The 21279-nt window shown below is 43.3% G+C and overlaps 2 protein-coding genes across 4 annotated transcripts in view; both read left to right on the top strand.

Moving 5' to 3' along the window:
• Positions 1 to 10274, top strand: part of LOC115157155 (adhesion G protein-coupled receptor L2) — a gene marked incomplete in the record, with an annotated part of 129492 nt that extends 119218 nt beyond the window's left edge. Inside the window, 1 exon segment of the mRNA XM_029705153.1 lies at positions 9178 to 10274.
• Positions 827 to 10269, top strand: LOC115157156 (adhesion G protein-coupled receptor L2). Of its 3 annotated transcripts, none has more exons than XM_029705155.1 (2): positions 827 to 1125; positions 8187 to 10269. In XM_029705155.1, the coding sequence occupies exons 1-2, from the start codon at positions 999 to 1001 to the stop codon at positions 9107 to 9109; spliced, it is 1050 nt and encodes a 349-aa protein (XP_029561015.1). In that variant the 5' UTR covers positions 827 to 998; the 3' UTR covers positions 9110 to 10269. The 3 variants fall into 3 exon arrangements, with proteins under 3 accessions (XP_029561015.1, XP_029561017.1, XP_029561016.1); XM_029705157.1 differs by lacking the exon at positions 827 to 1125 and adding an exon at positions 6484 to 7561; XM_029705156.1 differs by lacking the exon at positions 827 to 1125 and adding an exon at positions 6484 to 7576.
• Positions 10275 to 21279: the final 11005 nt, after the last annotated feature.

The following is a 21279-nucleotide window of genomic DNA, read 5'->3' as shown; positions in this document are numbered from 1 at the left end:
CTCTCACTCTCACACAGTCTCCCTCTCTCACTCTCACACAGTCTCCCTCTCACTCTCACACAGTCTCCCTCACACTCTCACACAGTCTCCCTCTCACTCTCACACAGTCTCCCTCTCACTCTCACACAGTCTCACTCTCACACAGTCTCCCTCTCTCACTCTCACACAGTCTCCCTCTCTCACTCTCACACAGTCTCCCTCTCTCACTCTCACACAGTCTCCCTCTCACACAGTCTCCCTCTCTCACTCTCACACAGTCTCCCTCTTTCACTCTCACACAGTCTCCATCTCACTCTCACACAGTCTCCCTCTCTCACTCTCACACAGTCTCCCTCTCTCACTCTCACACAGTCTCCCTCTCTCACTCTCACACAGTCTCCCTCTCTCACTCTCACACAGTCTCCCTCTCACTCTCACACAGTCTCCATCTCACTCTCACACAGTCTCCCTCTCTCACTCTCACACAGTCTCCCTCTCTCACTCTCACACAGTCTCCCTCTCTCACTCTCACACAGTCTCCCTCTCTCACTCTCACACAGTCTCCCTCTCTCACTCTCACACAGTCTCCCTCTCTCACTCTCACACAGTCTCCCTCTTTCACTCTCACACAGTCTCCCTCTTTCACTCTCACACAGTCTCCCTCTTTCACTCTCACACAGTCTCCCTCTCTCACTCTCACACAGTCTCCCGCTCTCACTCTCACACAGTCTCACTCTCACACAGTCTCCCTCTCTCACTCTCACACAGTCTCCCTCTTTCACTCTCACACAGTCTCCCTCTTTCACTCTCACACAGTGTCCCTTTTTCACTCACTGTCTCACTCTCTCACTCACTGTCTCCCTCTCTCACTCTGTCCCCCTTCTCTCCCACCATTCTTACAGGGTTGACTGACAACTACCTCTTAACATACCCTCTCTCCCTTTTTCTCCTCTCTTTCTCACTATCCTGCCTCGTCTTTCTTTCCTCCCTCCCTCACTCTTTCCTTCCTTCTTACAGGAATGACTGGCAACTACCTCCTAACTAACCCTCTGCTCCGAGCCCACGACCCTAACAACCCCTATAACAACCTGCTGGCAGAGACGGTGGTGTGCAACGCCCCCTCCCCTCCGGCATTTCACCCACCAGGTGCATGGTGACCTCTAACCTTTCTCCCTATGTTGATTTTTCTTTCTCTGTGTCTGAAATGGAACCATATTCCCTACCTTGATAAGTTTGACTCTAGTCAAAATGAGTGCACTATATAGGGAATAGGGTGCCTTGTGGACACACTTTGTTTTGTTTTAGTGTGTGTGTGTTTGAAACTAATTGTAATAGCAGTTGTTTGTGGGGTTGTGGCCCCTACACAGCATGTGTTGAGAAGTCTTGCTGTCGATTGTGGGGTTGCCCTTCCTCTCCTCTCATTACCGCGGATCTTTATTTCATTGTTATCTAGTATACAAGCTGTGCTTTGTAACACCCAACCAGATGCGGTTGAGAAAGGTCAGTGCTCTCTTATCAAGACTACTCCAACAGTCATTTAATGGAAATCAGATGCATTTATTCTGTTTATACACTGCTCCAAAAAATAAAGGGAACACTTAAACAACACATCCTAGATCTGAATGAAAGAAATAATCTTATTAAATACTTTTTTCTTTACATAGTTGAATGTGCTGACAACAAAATCCCACAAAAAGAATCAATGGAAATCCAATTTATCAACCCATGGAGGTCTGGATTTGGAGTCACACTCAAAATTAAAGTGGAAAACCACACTACAGGCTGATCCAACTTTGATGTAATGTCCTTAAAACAAGTCGAAATGAGGCTCAGTAGTGTGTGTGGCCTCCACGTGCCTGTATGACCTCCCTACAACGCCTGGGCATGCTCCTGATGAGGTGGCGGATGGTCTCCTGAGGGATCTCCTCCCAGACCTGGACTAAAGCATCCGCCAACTCCTGGACAGTCTGTGGTGCAACGTGGCGTTGGTGGATGGAGCGAGACATGATGTCCCAGATGTGCTCAATTGGATTCAGGTCTGGGGAACGGGCGGGCCAGTCCATAGCATCAATGCCTTCCTCTTGCAGGAACTGCTGACACACTCCAGCCACATGAGGTCTAGCATTGTCTTGCATTAGGAGGAACCCAGGGCCAACCGCACCAGCATATGGTCTCACAAGGGGTCTGAGGATCTCATCTCAGTACCTAATGGCAGTCAGGCTACCTCTGGCGAGCACATGGAGGGCTGTGCGGCCCCCCCCAAAGAAATGCCACCCCACACCATGACTGACCCACCGCCAAGCCGGTCATGCTGGAGGATGTTGCAGGCAGCAGAACGTTCTCCACGGCGTCTTCAGACTCTATCACATCTGTCACGTGCTCAGTGTGAACCTGCTTTCATCTGTGAAGAGCACAGGGCACCAGTGGCAAATTTGCCAATCTTGGTGTTCTCTGGCAAATGCCAAACGTCCTGCACGGTGTTGGGCTGTAAGCATTTTGCAGGGCTCTGGCAGTGCTTCTCCTGCTCCTCCTTGCACAAATGCGGAGGTAGCGGTCCTGCTGCTGGGTTGTTGCCCTCCTACGGCCTCCTCCACGTCTCCTGATGTACTGGCCTGTCTCCTGGTAGCGCCTCCATGCTCTGGACACTACGCTGACAGACACAGCAAACCTTCTTGCCGCCATAGCTCGCATTGATGTGCCATCCTGGATGAGCTGCACTACCTGAGCCACTTGTGTGGGTTTTAGACTCAGTCTCATGCCACCACTAGAGTGAAAGCACCGCCAGCATTCAAAAGTGACCAAAACATCAGCCAGGAAGCATAGGAACTGAGAAGTGGTCTGTGGTCCCCACCTGCAGAACCACTCCTTTATTGGGGGTTTCTTGCTAACTGCCTATAATTTCCACCTGTTGTCTATTCCATTTGCACAACAGCATGTGAAATTTATTGTCAATCAGTGTTGCTTCCTAAGTGGACAGTTTGATTTCACAGAAGTGTGATTGACTTGGAGTTACATTGTGTTGTTTAAGTGTTCCCTTTATTTTTTTGAGCAGTGTATATTATATCTTATTATTTACCATTCTCCTCCTACACCTGTTGATGCTACATTTACAGCAGGTTCAATGGCATTATAAAAAAAAATGTCTTGACTACAAACCCGGATCCCAGTTTGATTTTAATTTTGTCAGTGTCTGTAGCGTGAACCAGATTCGTTCTCCATCAGACTAAAGGAGGAAGCAGAATAAAGGAATAAAAAACACAGGAGTACAAGACGCAATGCAGGCAGAATTATACCCCTCAGATATGCAGAGGCATTTGATGATGAAAGAGGAGAGGATGGAAGGAAAGGAAGCAGCGCCAGGATGAATGTGTGGAGGGAGGGAAGGGGGGAAGAAGGGAAGAGAAGGATACAGGAGAACATACAGAAACTGTAGTTGTTCGCTCGGATTTGGCAGGTCTCCAGTTTCGCTCGCTTCACACTGAGAACACTTAAGGCAAATCATCTGCCTTTTTTTTCTGGAGGTTGGAAAGAGTTCGGAACATAACATGAACAGATTGTCACAGAAATCAGACTTTTCATGATATCGTTGCTATTTCATTACCATCAATATACCAATGACCATAATCAAAACACCACAAATGTATCTAGAATCTACAAATACCCCCACGCCACGTGCAAGCAAACAATGCTTTTGAGACATTAAAATGCACAGTCATCATAGGTAATTACAGTATAAGATAACTTATTCTAGTTGAGCGGTGGTAATAAATGAACAGTGACGGAGTCTAATTAACAGGTTATTGTACGCGTCAGTGTGATCATCCCATGACCTGCCAAAGCACATCATCAGCCAGTCCTCTCTACAGGCAGATGAATCATGGAAATACATGAAAGACACAGCCAATCATAAGGGAGATAGTCCACATACCTGCATCCTCAAACACTACAGATACTTTCATTAATGACTCACAGTTAAAGAAAATGAAAGCACTCAAACATTATTAATGACAAACAGTTGAAAGACATGAAATACTTAGGAATTTACCTAAATAGATGTTGACTGGTTTGGGTGTAACTTCCTGACAGACAGATGTCAAGTAGTGTTATATGGGGGGAGGGGGGAATGTATACAGTTACATATCAGGATATTATTTTTGACGATATATTGCATCGTATCATTTTGACAATATCGCAGTATTATTTTTGTGCTACTTGGCTGTACCTGCAGCAGAACTGATCAGAACGTGTTTTCTCATGGCTCTGTCTTGTCCCTCTGCAGCAGACATATGGGGAGTAATATGTTTGAAATATCGATTCGCAATAAAATCGAAGTATCAAATCCCAATACATATAGAATCGTGAGAATCGTAATACATATTGTATCGGCACCTAAGTATCGTGATAATATCGTATCGTGAAATCCCTGGCAATTCCCAGGCTTAGGTATATAATGATGAATCACCCAGCGATCGGTGAGCTGCTCTGACAGCTGATGCTTAAAGTTAGAGAGGGAAATATAAGTCTCCAACTTAAGTGATTTTTGCAATTCGTTCCAGTCATTGGCAGCAGAGAACTGGAAGGAAAGGCGGCTAAAGTAGGTGTTGGCTTTGGGGATGACCAGTGAAATATACCTGCTGGAGCGCATGCTACGGGTGGGTGTTGCTATGGTGACCAGTGAGCTGAGATAAGGCGGAGCTTTACCTAGCAAAGACTTATAGATGATCTGGAGCCAGTGGGTTTGGCAACGAATATGTAGCGAGGGCCAGCCAAAGAGGGCATACAGGTCGCAGTGGTGGGTAGTATATGGGGCTTTGGTGACAAAACGGATGGCACTGTGATAGACTGCATCCAATTTGCTGAGTAGAGTGTTGGAGCCTTTTTTGTAGATGACATCGCCGAAGTCAAGGATCGGTAGGATGGTCAGTTTTACGAGGGTATGTTTGGCAGCATGAGTGAAGAAGGCTTTGTTGCGAAATTGGAAGCCGATTCTAGATGTAATTTTGGATTGATGCTTAATATGAGTCTGGAAGGAGAGTTTACAGTCTAGCCAGACACTTAGGTTTTTATAGTTGTCCACATATTGTAAGTCAGAACCGTCCAGAGTAGTGATGCTAGACGGGCGGCAATCGGTTGAAGAGCATGCATTTCATTTTACTAGCATTTAAGAGCAGTTGGAGGCCACGGAAGGAGTGTTGTATGGCATTGAAGCTAGTTTGGAGGTTAGTTAACACGTTAGTGTCCAAAGAAGGGCCAGATGTATACAGAATGGTGTTGTCTGCATAGAGGTGGATCAGAGAATCACCAGCAGCAAGAGTGACATCATTTATATATACAGAGAAAAGAGTTGGCCCTAGAATTGAACCCTGTGGCACCCCCATAGAGACTGCCAGAGGTCCGGACAACAGGCCCTCCGATTTGACACACTGAACTCTAGTTAGTGAGAAGTAGTTAGTGAACCAGGCGAGGCAGTTATTTGAGAAACCAAGGCGGTTGAGTCTGCCGATAAGAATGCGGTGATTGACCGAGTCGAAAGCCTTGGCCAGGTCGATGAAGACGGCTGCACAGTACTGTCTTTTATTGATGGCTGTTATGATATCGTTTAGGACCTTGAGCATGGCTGAGGTGCACCTGTGACCAGCTCGGAATCCGGATTGCATAGCGAAGAAGGTACGGTGGGATTCGAAATGGTTGGTGATCTGTTTGTTCACTTGGCTTTCGAAGACTTTAAAAAGTCAGGGCAGGATGGATATAGGTCTGTAACAGTTTGGGTCTAGAGTGTCTCCCCCTTTGAAGAGGGGGATGACCGCAGCCGTTTTCCAATCTTTAAGAATCTCAGACGATACGAAAGAGAGATTGAAAAGACTAGTAATAGGGGTTGCAACAATGGCGGCAGATAATTTTAGGAAGAGAGGGTCCAGATTGTCTAGACCAGCTGATCTGTAGAGGTCCAGATTTTGCAGCTCTATCAGAACATCAGCTGTCTGGATTTGGGTGAAAGTTTTTCTGCTCTTTTGCACACCAGCATTTCTACCAGCATTTCTACTTGCACATCCTCATCTGCACATCTATCGCGCCAGTGTTAATTGCTACATTGTAATTACTTCGCCACTATTGGCCTATTTATTGCCTTACCTCCTTACTTCATTTGCACACACTGTATACAGATTTTTCTATTGTGTTATTGACTGTACGTTTGTTTATCCCATGTGTAACTCTGTGTTGTTGTTTTTTGTCGCACTGCTTTGCTTTATCTTGGCCAGGTTGCAGTTGTAAATGAGAACTTGTTCTCAACTGGCCTACCTGGTTAAATAAAGATGAAATAAAAAAAAGTGTAAAGTATTGAAGAGGCTCAAGTTGAAAATGTTAGCTTATATCTAATGTCTTCTGCTGTAGTCGTTCTAGATGATCCTCCCCATCCTGAAGGATCAACATGGCTTCTATGAAGTGTATTAATACAAAGGTAATACAGTGCAGATGTTAATTTGATGCAGTAACGGTAAAGAGAACGTCTTGGGCGAATCTCCGTTGGAATCTTTCCCAGAATGCAGATGTCTGGCTCCGGCGGTGTCCAGTTAAATTCTGTTCACATCACTTACCCCCCTCCCTGTAGACAATATCTGTCTGTGTTAAAATGACTGACCATGCATAAACAAATGCAAATCCTGCAGTGGGGCTGTTTTCACGCTATTTCTGTCTTTTTTTCTAACCCCCTTTCTTTGCCCTCATACTCCTCCCCCATCCCTCCCTCCCTGTTCCCTCCTTTCACTCTTTAAAAAAAATCTTTGATGTCTGTTTTTACACTCTTTTCTCCCTACAAAAGAGAGAAAGAGACGGTCCTTATCTCCACGGCAGTGTGTGTCACAGCCCAGCTCCAATTTTATTCCTCCATCTCACAGTCAGGTCTATTCAGAATCATTTAACTGAAATCTAAAACTTCAATCTCCCCCCTTTCGCGGAGCTTGAAGCGAGGCAGTCACTAACTGCCAAAATACGGCTCTTTTTTTCATCCTCTTCCCTTACTCATTTAGACTGATCCTCCTATTCCCCCTCTTCTTCATCTTCTGCCGACATTCTTCTAGCCAATCTTTGAGCTTCACAAGAGGTTATCAATGTGATCTATTGTGTACAAAGTATTTCCTTCCCATCTGGGAGAAGTAGATAGATAGAAACCTGTTAAATCAAATCATCCCTCAATCACATTCTAAGCAGAGAGAGAGAGAGAGAGTAATGATATGATAGTGTACTTGCCATTTTAGACAGTAAAGAGGCTGTGATTGCTTGCTGCTGAAACCCTTCCACCTGCCAAGTCCTGGATTCAGTTGTTCTCAGGATTATTTCTCTAGAGCTTTCTCAAATGTTTCAATTTTTCTTTCAGATGAATCTGTAAATTCGAGTTAAATGGTTAACTTTTTAAGGGGACCCAAATCTGAGCGGGGCCGACTGAATCCAGGCCTCCTTCCTCTTTTGTCTTATTTCAGTGATTTTCTTGTTTTTTATGCCGCAATAAAAAGCATATGTTTTACTTTTTTTTGTTGCATATCAGCAGTTCTTAGGCCAGATAGCCTGAGCAGACACACTTGATGTGAGTGGTGGCAAAGTGAGTCATTGCACCGTGCCTGTGTCGTGGTTGTGTGGGGGGGAGGGAGCTGTGCTTGTGTGGCCCCAGTGGGTGAACAAGGTGGCCCTGCGTCTGTGTTCCACATTACTCCTTCTTTCTTTTTTCTTTTTTTAAAGGCTGGAATGAATGTTTTATTCATTGTCTCTTTTCTACCTCCACCTCCCCCACAGTATTTTTTTCTCTCATAACCTGTGCTATGATATGTTGATCTTGCTATGTTGTTGCTACCTGGCTAGCTACATTATCAGTGTGTTGTTGCTGGATGTGTAATGTTTCTTTTTTTTCCTTTGTCATTTGTCAAATATTGTTCAGGATAACTTCAGTATTGGCTATGATAATGTCAGACATGGTGATGCAAAATGGGAACAGACATGATAGAAAATGATTTCAAATTTGAACCTCTTGAACTGTATATTATGTATAAATATGAAAATTTAAACATAAAAATCGAGTTAGCAATTATTGTAAACACTTAACAGTGAAGTGTCCTGAGCAGTATCAAACTGTATTGTATTGATTTGTAATTTAATATTGATTTATAAATAGTGATCAGTGATATCTAATCCAGGTGTCGTACCTCTCGTTGCAGGGCAGCACTCTCTGACCCACAGCAGGGACATCAGTGCCATGGACACCCTCCCCCTCAACGGAAACTTTAACAACTGCTACTCCCTGCGTGACCATGACGATGACTATGAGGATGTTGTGGGTGGGGGTGTGGTCGGGGGTGTGGTCTGCGGCCCAGGGGACCTGGGGGGCCTCAGCCTGGACGACGCTGCCTTCGAGAAGATGATCATCTCTGAGCTGGTTCACAACAACCTGAGGCCCCGCGGGCCCCCTAAGGGCCACAACCCCCACCGGGATAGCAGGGAGAGGGACAGGGACCGGGCCCCTCCCCAGACCAGGGTGACTGGGGACAGGGATAGGGATTGTGGGGGTGGAAGCGGCAGCGAGGATGATGCCATAGTGGCGGACCATGCTGAGGCTTCGTCCCCCCAGAGAGGTAGTATAGTCGGGGTAATTGGAGGAGGTCACCCTACCCTGGAGTTGCTGCTGCACCCCCACCACAAGGAGGCGTTAGAGGCCCCCCTCCTGCCCCAGAGGACTCACTCCCTGCTCTACAGTGCCCACAAGGCCCCCAGGAGGGCTGTGGAGGGGCCTGGGGGCCACGGCTCAAAGACAGTGGGGGCGATGGAGGACGGGGACTCCCAGTCACCCAACAATAACAGAGACTCCCTGTACACCAGCATGCCCAACCTGAGAGACTCCCCCTCGGCCTCACCCTACCCCCCCGATGAAGCCGACGACCTGTCCCCTTCCCCCAGGAGTGAGGGGGAGGACCTGTACCATAAGAGCATGCCTGAGCTGGTCGATGGGCCCCAGCCCCTGTCTTACTATCACATACACCGGGGCACCAGCGATGGGTGCATTGTGCCCCCCAGCGCTGAGGACTGTGAACCTGAGGGAGAGGGCCCCCAGGATGGACAGATGCAGCTCATTACTAGCCTCTGAGCAGATGAATGGAGGAAGGAGAGGAAGCACCTCTCTGGTGTTTTTGCACAGGTTTGAACATATGATAGTGTGTGGGCTTTGGTTGATGTCAAGACTATTGCCAGCCCTCACCGGTCCTCCTCCTGGTCCTCCTCTGCACTCCCAATGACCCGTCAGAGCAGGAAGTGAAATGTTTGTAGGTGGTAGGCAGGAGATGAATGGCTTATTCACACATACACTCAGTCACATACAAATGTCCTTTGGACTTGAACTGCTCCGCTCTGCTGTGGGACTACAGAGAAGGAAATGCACAGACCACTCCAAGTGTCAGAGAGTAGTCTGTCTGGCGCCATCCCTGTCCAGCTTGCATTTGTATTATATTGAAGAAGAAAAAAATTCAAACTCCAGGTTTAGAACTTTAGGAACACTGGTGAAGTTTTCCTGGAGGGATTTCCAGAATGAGGATCTGTTGAGTGATTCCACTCCAGAACCTAGAGTCATTTCACTCCACATTGAGGAATGTCAAATGAAGAACCACTAATTCAGACTCAGGCATTATATTTTCTCTATTGCACATTTAACTGTTGTCAGAGTAACAGCTAAATAAAATATATTTTGCTGTACCACAGTGTAAAAAAAGAAAAATAATACAAATGTTGTGGCAACCAATAATACAACCTTTCAATGTTGAGGAGATTGTCCTCAAAACAGGTTGCTCAAACGGTGCAAATGTCTTTTTTCCTCTCACTTGACTCGATGTGGTATGTTTGAACATAAAATATATATACTTTTTTGAAAATCTCATAAGAAACAATACTCACATCTCTGCTTGTGAAGTGCTTTTTGCTTTCATGAATTAAGCGTTTTGGCAGTAATATTTGTTGTTAACACCATGCCATGCACAGATTTGGAGTGAATTGGATCATTGTGTAATTTATTTTACTTGAAAGAAAATAAAAACATGTGTGTCAATGCGATATTTCAAGCATATTACGAACATATTTCAGCCTTTGACATTAATTTATTAACAGAATTATTGAAAATTTGAAAAATAAAAATGGTTGGGTAGTGCGACTTTCAGCACGCTTTAGATTAAGTTCATTTTGTAAGAGCCCATTGTCAGCTGATATAAAAATTCAACTCTTGTTTGATATCAAATAAATGTGAGATTTTTTCTTGTTTGCAATGGCTGACTTTTCCTTTACTTTCATGTGCAGACATGGAGCAAGATGAGAGCTAAGCTTCTGTTTAGACCTGTAGTCATGGAAAAAAATGGCAAAGGGAGAGTTATCTGATTGATCCTGCTCAATAACTTTCATTCAAATATTATTTCCTAGTAAGGTCTTCCAGCCCGTAGGTCCTGCTTCAATCTGACCACCCAGCTGTTCTTAGTAGACAATGTACGTCTGCTCAGTTCTGCATTTAACTGTGACATACACTTCATTAGACCATGTGAGATGCCAATTCTCTGTCAGACGTTGGAGTGAGAGAGGGAGAGGACCGGGGGCCGTGGCCAAAGCAGGGCAGAGAGGAGCAGAGCTGCTAAGTCCACCATGGCTCCCTGCCGCGGTGTTTGAATGTCAGCCTCTCCGTTTACACAGAGCTATCCAGATCCAACAGGCCCCGGCCGGGAGACACTGAACCGGTCTGTTATATTATTTGGAAACTTGGCTTCGCATTCACTTCAAATGTAATGAAAATCAGATGAAATGCAAAGCTGATGACCAGGGACCAGGACCATGCATACAGTACAAGCAGGCTCTCTCGGACTCGCAGTTAATTTGGAAAGGAGTGGACCTTGTCTTGTCTTAAAAGGATACTTCAGGATTTCGCAAAAAAACAACCCCTAAAGTCTTGGGAGAGAAGGGAGGCCCGTATTTTTCATTCATCATTATTTTTGCCTGAGCTACGAACACATTGATAGAGGATTCTGACACAAAATTGACACCGTCACATCTTGTACCCTGTCGTGTTGATACTGGTGTTAGAAAGGGGGATTTGATTGTGTGCCACTGATTTAATTGTTTACGATAAAGCTACCTCTTAAAGGGATACTTCAGGATTTTGGCAATGAGGCCCTTTATCTACTTCCCCGGAGTCAGATGAACTCGTGGATACCATTTTTATTTCTCTGCGTGCTGTTTGAAGTTGCTTACTAGCGCAATTGCTAACTACCGTTAGAGCAATGACTGAATGTCTATGGGTATCTGCTAACATGCTAGCCGATACCCATAGATGTCCAGTCATTGTGCTAATGCTAACTAGTTGGCTTGCGAAACTGCTTCTAACTTCCTTCATACTATATACAGTGACATAGAAATGGTATCCATGAGTTCATCTGACTCTGGGGAAGTAGATAAAGGGCTTCATTGCCAAAATCCCGAAGTATCCCTTTAAGAGGTAGCTTTATCGTAAACAATTAAATCAGTGGCACACAGTCAAATCCCCCATTCTAACACCAGTATCAACACGACAGGGTACAAGATGTGACGGTGTCAATTTTGTGTCAGAATCCTCTATATGAGTTCGTAGCTCAGGCAAAAATAATGATGAATGAAAAATACGGGCCTCCCTTCTCTCCCAAGACTTTCGTTTTTTTTGTTGTTGCATGATGCATATATATTGGTTCATTATCGCTAAGTAATCTGTCCGTTATATTAGCTTTCTTGCCTTGTCATCTTCAGAAGAAGTGCATTGTAATACCGTCCAATATACTGGTGATTATGTTCTTTCCCCATGGTGACTGGGAGGCGGGATAATACTGGAATATACTCTGAGGGGGAGGGGTTAGGAGCAGCTCCATTCCCTATTGGAACACAGTCACATGCCATTGATAAAAGAACACGCACCCTCAATGTCACCATTCACCTTCCTAGCCATCAAGCTTTCCAACTGGGCATTACTTTGGGTTAGACTATGATACAGCATATCAATGATGACACTATTCGTGTAGCAAATGAGAAGTTGTCGAAGTTTGGGAGAGATGAAAGAACTTGACTAATCAACCCATCTTTAATCTATAATCAGACAATCCTGTAGCTGTGTCCACAGGCCCCCGTCGCAAATGAAGGTACAATAAGCCAGAGTCCAAGCAGACATTACAGTGTTTTCATTTGATGTTGTCCAAATGACCAGCGGGTACATTATTTCATGTCCATCTTCCAAATACATCAAACAAGATGCTTCTTTGAAACTCAGATCACAGACTCTGTATTCCAAAATGTGGTGTGTGTGTGTATGCATCTGCATGTGCATCCTAAATGTGTTAAAAAAATATCTGATTTTACCATTTCACCCTGGTTTTACTGGGGGGGGGGGAACACAGATAAAACGGTCATATTAGAATGAAAAGGTGTTCTTGCAGACAAATGTTTATGTTAGTGGGGGATAGAAATCTTTAGCCAAAGCGGGAACTATGCATAATTACATTAGTACATGCACAAAGCAGGAGTATTATATTTCCTCAGGGCCCCTGTAAATGCACAGCTTTCATTCCTCTACATTTCACTCTGCAGCAGAAAGATAAAGAGCATCTGAATGTGGCTGTGCATCATTCCCACCCTGACACCACACTGCCACTATGCCACGGCATTTTGCATTTATACAACTTGCATATGTACTGGGGTATTGGATTGTATTGGGGGTATTTATTGGGGGTATTGGATTGTATTGGGGCTATTGGATTGGGGGCATTGGATTGTATTGGGGGTATTGTATTGGGGCTATTGGATTGTATTGGGGCTATTGGATTGGATTGGGGGTATTGGATTGTATTGGGGCTATTGGATTGGAGGTATTGTATTGGGGGTATTGGATTGGAGGTATTGGATTAGATTGGGGCTATTGGATTAGATTGGGGGTATTTGATTGGGGCTATTGGATTGTATTGGAGGTATTGGATTGTATTAGGAATATTGGATTGTATTGGGGCTATTGTATTGGCATTATTATTTTTTATCTGATTGAACAAAAACAAATGCATGGTCTGGACAAAATCCAGCTCCCACGCTCTGTCCTACTGATTAAAGTAAACGTCATTAAGTAATAATAACCTTATGGAATCATACCCAGCCTGTTCCTATGCGCGGTAACCTAAGGATACTGTTGAGTTATGTAAATGTATGTGTCTTGGTGTTATTTCATCTTCCGCTCATGCACAGCTTTTATGAAGTAGCTTTTGTTCATTTGAATTGTATATCGCTGCTTCAACAATACTGTGACCAAGGCTAGAGACACTCTAAAAGAGAGAAACGTGAGACAGGGAGAAAGAGCGAGAGAGAGAAGCAGAGAGACAGACAGAGAGAGACATGGAGACGGAGAAAGATTCAGAGAGAGAGAGAGAGAGAAACATGAGAGAGAGAGGGAGAGAGAAACTTGAGAGCACGAGAAAGAGGGGTACAGAGAGAGAGTGAGAGAGGAGAGGGAGAGAGAAACTTGAGAGCGAGAGAAAGAGGGGTACAGAGAGAGTGAGCGAGAAGGAGAGGGAGAGGGTAGACAGAACAGGATCTTGGACTTCAACACTGAAGCCTATTATAGGAGATTATGGCTGTTATGGTTTAGGACAAAGTACACAAGAGGCCTCATCAAATCCACATCTGAAAAGCCGTGATATCATTTTGAGTGAGCGTGTAACTGCCAAAATAATGGAAACACTTGAGTAAATGAGGGATGCAAAGTATATTGAAAGCAGGTGCTTCCACACAGGTGTGGTTCTTGAGTTAATTAAGCAATTAACATCCCATCATGCTTAGGGTCATGTATAGACCCCCATCCACAGGGCATGAGTGGTCACTGAACGCTTTGATGAGCATGAAAATGATGTAAATAATATGCCACGGCAGTCTCAGTCACCAGATCTCAACCCAATTGAACTTTTATGGGAGATTCTGGAGCGATTCCTGAGACAGCGTTTTCCACCACCATCAACAAAACACCAAATTATGGAATTTCTGGTGGAAGAATGGTGTTGCATCCCTCCAATAGAGTTCCAGACACTTGTAGAATCTATGCCAAGGAGCATTGAAGCTGTTATTTTGTGTGTGTGTGTGTGTGTGTGTGTGTGTGTGTGTGTGTGTGTGTGTGTGTGTGTGTGTGTGTGTGTGTGTGTGTGTGTGTGTGTGTGTGCATAGGCCTATGTGTATGCGTGAGCCTGTTTGTCCATTGTGTCATCTGTCAAAAAGCATCCCAGTTTGAGCACAATACAATTGGAAAACTGTCAGTTCTCATATGAAACACTTCCACTGACTTAGAAACAGGTCTACAGTTACCTGTCACACGCATTGCTCTGTAAACCACTGCACTGGGGGTTTTGTTGGGCTCTCCCCTTGCTGTGTGTGTGTGTGTGTGTGTGTGTGTGTGTGTGTGTGTGTGTGTGTGTGTGTGTGTGTGTGTGTGATAAAGGAAATGCATTCCCCCTGAGCCAAAGACGTGACAGCGCATTACACCTATTAGACCAAAGCTAATACAGCAACACCAGCAGCCCTGCTACAGACAAGGTCAACTGTGAGATATTTGGTTTCTGAAATGTGAGAAATTGGCCTCCAAAATACAGGTATTTTATGCAATTGTGAAAATTGTTTTTACTTTATTTTTGTTTGAAATGGAGAACAAAATATTTACAAAATTTTTGTATTACTACTATCATATTATCAAGTGTTGTAAAAAAAATATAGTGAACTCCATTTTTGCAAACACTGGCAAAAATATGCTTCTGCTTTCACTTCTGAAAAATTGCAGAATTTTTTTTTATTTGAGGACGTGGAGTGACATACTGTATACGAAAAATTCATTTGAAGATAAAATATGACACATTTTATTCTCACTTCAAAACACTTGTTTTTAGTAAATGACATCTCTGAAGATGTGATTGTAAAACATATCACAGAGGAGTAAAATGTTATTTAATATACAAAGGATGCATTTTTCAATTTCAGCTTATAGTACCTGCCATGTCCACCAAGTTTCATAGGTTTTAAATTTGAGTCAATTAAAATGGGTTAGTTCATATTTATGATGCAGTCATTTTTTAAGGTTGCGATTGATTTTGAGGCAACATGTGATTCTGTTGTACAGTATATTCTCTCTTTTTGTGTCAAATAGTCTTAGATTTTATGGCCTGTATAGCTCCATGAATATAAGCTGACATGAATTTTACCAACCTGACAGAATTTTTCAGGGTTTGCATTCTTAGGGAAATGAGTGGATCAGAAGAGGAATCTCACAATAATGTCTGGCTTTGTAGCTGTAAAAGTTTCTCAAAACAAACATGATCCCTCATGTTACAGAGCTCAGAAATAAAGTGAAGTGTGTGTGTGTGTGTGTGTGTGTGTGTGTGTGTGTGTGTGTGTGTGTGTGTGTGTGGCCATTCCACACACCTGGTTCAGCTTGTTTCCATTCATTTAATAAGCATATCAAAAGGCGCACATTAATTCTGTTTATCTTTTGTAATCAACAATAACTTTTGGAAAATTATCCTATCTAATAAAATGTAAATAAATTGTTTAAAATGTGATATGAAATGAAATGTTTTCCAGTAGATATTTGGCAGACATCTTGTGCATTGTCATTTATTTTCTTTGACTCGGTGAAAAGAGTTCACAGCCCCATGGCAGCAGGATACCTTTGAAAAGTGGAGCATGAGTCAGAGGGTCTTATTCACAGCTAATTCAGATAATAGTTTCAGCAACTTACAGAGATTGTGCTCTGCAACTTTTTTGAAATTACAGTATGGTACAGACAGAACCATGTGGAGATAATCGCCAAGCTTGGGAAATAAATGTTATTGTGAGGTACTGTTGCATTCCAAGCCTAGGTCGAATCCAAACAATGTTCCCTTATTGAATCACAGGGGTTTGGAAATCACAGTGACAGGCAACAAGGGCAATCACTGTTAAGGTAGTAGGATTTGCCACTATAATTTGTTGAGCTCTGTTGCTCCATAGGGTGCTATGGTGGCATTTTAAATCCAAATGGGTGCCACTTAGTGTAACAACTGGACTGTATTATACTTTGCTGTAGCACAACAACCAACATTCATGATATGCACTTATGAGGAATAGCTTTTGTATGGTACAGTATGTTTTACATGCTGCTATATCTGTTCTATACACTAACAGATACAGTACATTGATGTACATCCATATAAGTATACAAACACATATAGACATGGAACATGTGCATGTCAGCCTACACAATACACTTTGTTTTGAATATAGCTGCTGGATAGCTAAGAGGTTTGTCTCTGACCTTGAGTGGAAACTCCCCCATGAGCCAGAGCGCAAGGGAGAGAGGAGGGAGAAACAGATTGCTCATCTCTTCATAAAGAATGGATGGTGATGGCACTGTGTTTGTTCATTCGTTGTTACGTTACCTGGCAACAGGTGATGGCAGATTAACAGTCATGGCATCGAGTCAGTCAGTGTAAGGCTGTCGTCAAGGCCAATAGTCAATTCAAGTTTTATTTACCAGACTCTGTTAGAGAGAAATAGTTCTCACTGGCCTTTAGGTGGTTATTGTTAAAATAATAGGCTGTGAAAATATTGCTGTAGCCCTGGTAACAATCATAGTTTAGAAGGCTCTACAGCAGTCAATGATGTAGTGTTTTTAGACTCAGTGTTAAGTGATAGAAATGTAAGCATATTTGAGGTTATTTCAACTGTTAAATTTAGAATAGCACCAGTGCAGAGAGCTTTAGTGAAAAAATAACATAAATTAGTGTTTTGGCACTTCAAAACCTTATCAATTTAATGAAACATGAAACCAACTGTTTGATTGAACATATATTTTTTTTCCCTTATGGGAAATATTTATGTGCAATTAACATTTAAAATGGCAGCTGTTACCATGACAATGTCCCATGTCTAATGCACAGAACAGAGAGAAAAACATCTTGAATTTTGCATCGTGAAGCATTGATGTCTCACTGCCTTTGTGCAGGGTATCGGTCAAAGTCATATTTCCGTGGCAACTATCTCCTGCCATGAAAAAAAGAAGGGAAGAAAAAACAGAGGCAGTGAACAGCAGGGTAGGTGAAAAGACGTGATCTTCTCTTTAAGAGGAGAGTCCGTGTTGCATCCCCGGGAGCAGGGTTCTTTTGCTCTTGAATAAGGAGCACAGCAGTGTACAGGATAACATCTTGAAAAGACGGTTTATTTGCATGACAGAGACGACATTGATACATACATAGATCACTCCATCTGTGTCTGCTCAAAGGGTAGCAGAGATATACCATGGGCCATCATCCAATGAGGTCCTGCCAATTAAGATGGATACAGCAACCAATAAGAAGGATGCATTATGTGATAATGTATGTTTTAACAGATTCTGCTGTCTAGTCTCATATAGTCCGTGTGAACTCGTCATCTACAAAGAAACAGTTAGCACTCTATTCTTCCCACTGTACAATCTACAATCTTTCCTCAACCTATATCTCTTTATCACCAAACAACCAGACTATGCTTTGATAAAACGGTTTCCCACTGGGCACACACTGGTTGAATTAACGTTGTTTCCATATCATTTCAATGAAATTACGTTGAACCAACGTGGAATAGAATTGAAGTGTGTGCCCAGTGGGTTGTCACCTTTGACTGCCTCTCACTTTGCGTTATGAATGTTAAATGCATTTGAGTGAGCTTTTTCCATAATACAGTCACCTTCACCTTACAGAATAAGTGTCCTCTTTCAATGTTACATTATTATCCCCACAATGCGTGTTTTCACATCTTGCTCTTCAGTGTTCTTGGTGTTAGTCAATGTCTTCTATAGGGCAGAAAGGTCTTGATTCAAGGCTGTGCGTGGTATTAACTTTGCATTATGTATTGAAAAACATGTCTGAATAGCCCCATATGTTGTTCATTCTCATTTTAAAATGCAAAGCTGCAACTTTAAGTGCATCATTCCAAGCTGTAGCCATTCAATAAGTAGTCAGGGTTCTTCATCAATTTAATAGCAAGCTGTGATACTGTGGCCTTGATAGTGCAAAAGTAGACTAGCTGGGTTCATGTGCTCTCAGAGCAATAGGCTTTATCCGTCCAGTACCTGTCATTATAGGCTACCAAACACAGTGTGACCAGATGTAACATTTAGCACTAAAACCATTGCTGGATTATCCTTATCCATCTAGTCCACAGTGGGTAATCTTTCTGGGACAGGGAAAATTACAGTACATATGTTTATAAAAAAACATTCATTATGTACTGTAATTCAGCATTCATATGACTCATTGTTACAGCCTGACTCACATCCACTAATAGCAAAAAACAAACATGTTTGAAACATGTTGAATTTAACATTGTGCAATATGCTATTAGTGATATGTAAAATTGTAAAATGGGGCTTAATGGCCAACATTTTTTAAATTATAGAGCCAATATGTTCTATCCTATAACTATTTTGCGTAAGTGAATTAAAGGTAGACCAGAGAAGCCACATCCCTGATTGGCAGATGAGTGACAACCCTGATTAGAAGCACCTGCTGCTCATCGGTCACTCACCTGTGTCCCTACAAATGCTGTTTTGAATTAAAAAATATTTGTACCTACAGTACACACTGAAGAGGGCTGCAAAGCCGAAAAGTCTGCATACGCTATCCCTGATGTAGTGAAAATAATCTAAAAAATCAAAAAATTAAGTAAGCTTTATGCAACATCTTTTTGAGTGCGAACCTGTCACACCCTTTGTTTAAAAAACTATTTAAAAATGCTTTGTAAGTGATATATGGCTATTAGTGATCTATAAAAGTCTTATCTTTGTATCCCTAAAAATTACACACATGAAAGAAGAGAATAGAACAAGAGGATTGTCCTTGAACCCACTTGATGCTCAGAGCATTTCATGTTTTCCCAGGTGACTTTTGGGGTTTACCAGAGTTTAATGCACCATTTAGGAGGCGCAGCTGGAAAAGTGAACAGGAACATGTTTAACAACCTCACAAAAGCCCCTAAAGCTAGGTCTGTCTCTGAGTCTCTGGCCACCACACGCACGCACGCAGGCACACACGCACGCACGCAACACACGCACGCACAAACATGACGCACACATCCTTATTCTTAACCCCCTGAAGATCCCCAGGTCAGTACAGTATGTCTATCACACAGTATGTCTATCACACATATTCAGAGGGTCTATCAACCCCCTGAATATTCCTATTACTGTACATCTATCCTATTCTCACAGGCAGAGCTTACCAGAAGGCTAGTCGTTTATTCTTCATTTATCGTGTCTGATTAATTATTGATCGAGGGAACATCTAAAAACTAAAATTAGAACATAACAGAAGGGCTTGAGTCAGGGGACTACTCAGTGAAAAGTAGCACCAGCCAGAAGTGTCCAGTAGTTATGGCCAGAAATGGGTAGGCACACACACACACACACACACACATTCTGTAAATACTACATACTAGACACATGTACATCCTTCTCATCCTTCCTCTCCCCCACACACGCTCAGTAAACAACACAAATGCATGGACACACACAACTAACTGTGTGTGTGTGTGTGTGTGTGTGTGTGTGTGTGTGTGTGTGTGCGCGTCATCAAAGCTGACAGCTTGGTAAGTGGCACAACCCAGGGCCAAACGTCCAGATTAGAGTGTGGTCCCAGGGGCAGCATAGTGTCTAATAAGTTTAACAATAATTGCTGCGCTTGGCGACGTTTGTTCTTGAATTAATGAGTTAGCAGAGAACCTGAACACTTCATAAGCTGGGAGGAGCAGAGGAACATCTTCTGTGACACATAACTCCTGCTCTTAGCATGATAGGACTTGTTCCTGACTGTTTAAACTTAAACTTTAAATGTCAACGTGTAAACTTAAAATGTCAGTGTTATCATGTTAAGGATGCTTTGTCACCAAATCATCATAGTATCATTAGGCTAATGGAATCTTATATGTCTTGTATGGACACTTGTAACAGGGTACAAATTCAACAAAATCAATAATTCAAGTGTTTCTCCTCTCCACATGTTTTGCTCTGCTTGACCGTTTGGCATTACACACACACACACACACAACAAAACGCCCCACTGACATTGAAGCCTTGTGACCGTCTTGTCCATCCTTTAAAAAAAAAAAAAAACTGTCCAGAGCGGCGAAAAAGCCTGGCCATCAGCTCTCCTCTCAGAACCTGTCCATCACTGTCACTGTGGATCAGTGGTGCAGAACTCAGCCTGTCTCTCCCACAGCGCTGGTCCCTGCCTCCCCGACCGGACTCATATCACTGTCAGGAGGAAATGCCTGACTCCCTGCTGCCGCAGCTGAGTCCAGTTTGTAGGCCTACCCATGGATCGATGCCAATGATCTGGCATTGTCTGTGGCAGTGTGGCAGTGAGAAGGGAGTGCACTGCAGTAGTAGGAACAAGAAGTGGAAGTGAGTGGAGAATGGAGGAAAGTGGACCTCAAACTGATGCGGCACTCGAGGTATATGTCATAATGTGTATGTGACTGCAAGCTTTCAGAACCGTGATATCATATGCAGCCTATCACAGCTTTGTATAACAGACGATGACAGATGTGACGGTGTACACAAATCCCATTCTTCTCAGAGAGAGACGGGGGTACATGAGTCACAAACAATAAGCAGTGAGAATCTTGACTTGGCCCACTAGAATAAGCAGGACAGGCTACACCAGACATGATTCTATTCTATGAATCTATGATTCTGCCTGTACTGACTAAGCACAGAGGGGCCCACTGCTGCTGCACCATGAATTCCAACGTTATGGCAGAGAACTCTCGAGCTTTCAAACAAACCACAACAGGCGGCAATCCCAACTTCTCAACCTCCCACCGAGAGAGCCGGGGACGGCCAGTGGAGAACTGAGAGCTGGGATTGAAATTTAATTATAGCCTGAAAGCCCTCTCTCTCCTTCGCTCCGAGCCCAATATGGGAGAGGGGGATGAAGGATAGACTAGACCTGGGGCCTGCCTCTGTTTGCGTGACGGATACAACGGCTGGGGGAAACCACTCAAAACAGATCTCTGAGACCCTCAGCCTGCTGAATGGTGTTTGAAAACCTTGACAGACTGACAACCTGCTGGACAGACAGACAGATGGACTGACTCATTCAATTCGGTTCAGATTTTCTTTCATTAACTTGTTCATTCATATTCCCAACGAGGAGCACAACATGGACTATCTCAATTCCTTAGTTATAACAGCCTGTTCAGTAGCTTGAGAAGTAACATGAGTTT

The sequence above is a fragment of the Salmo trutta genome, chromosome 21 (assembly GCF_901001165.1).
Source record: "Salmo trutta chromosome 21, fSalTru1.1, whole genome shotgun sequence".
Lineage (NCBI taxonomy): Eukaryota > Metazoa > Chordata > Actinopteri > Salmoniformes > Salmonidae > Salmo > Salmo trutta.
The sequence above is the reverse complement of the archived record's forward strand: the minus strand, read 5'-3'. Positions and strand labels throughout refer to the sequence as shown.

Coding starts and splice junctions, on each gene's coding strand:
- LOC115157156 (XM_029705155.1), top strand. CDS start 999: ATGACTGGCAACTACCTCCTAACTAACCCTCTGCTCCGAGCCCACGAC. Junction 1,126..8,186: donor TCCGGCATTTCACCCACCAG/GTGCATGGTGAC, acceptor CTCTCGTTGCAG/GGCAGCACTCTCTGACCCAC.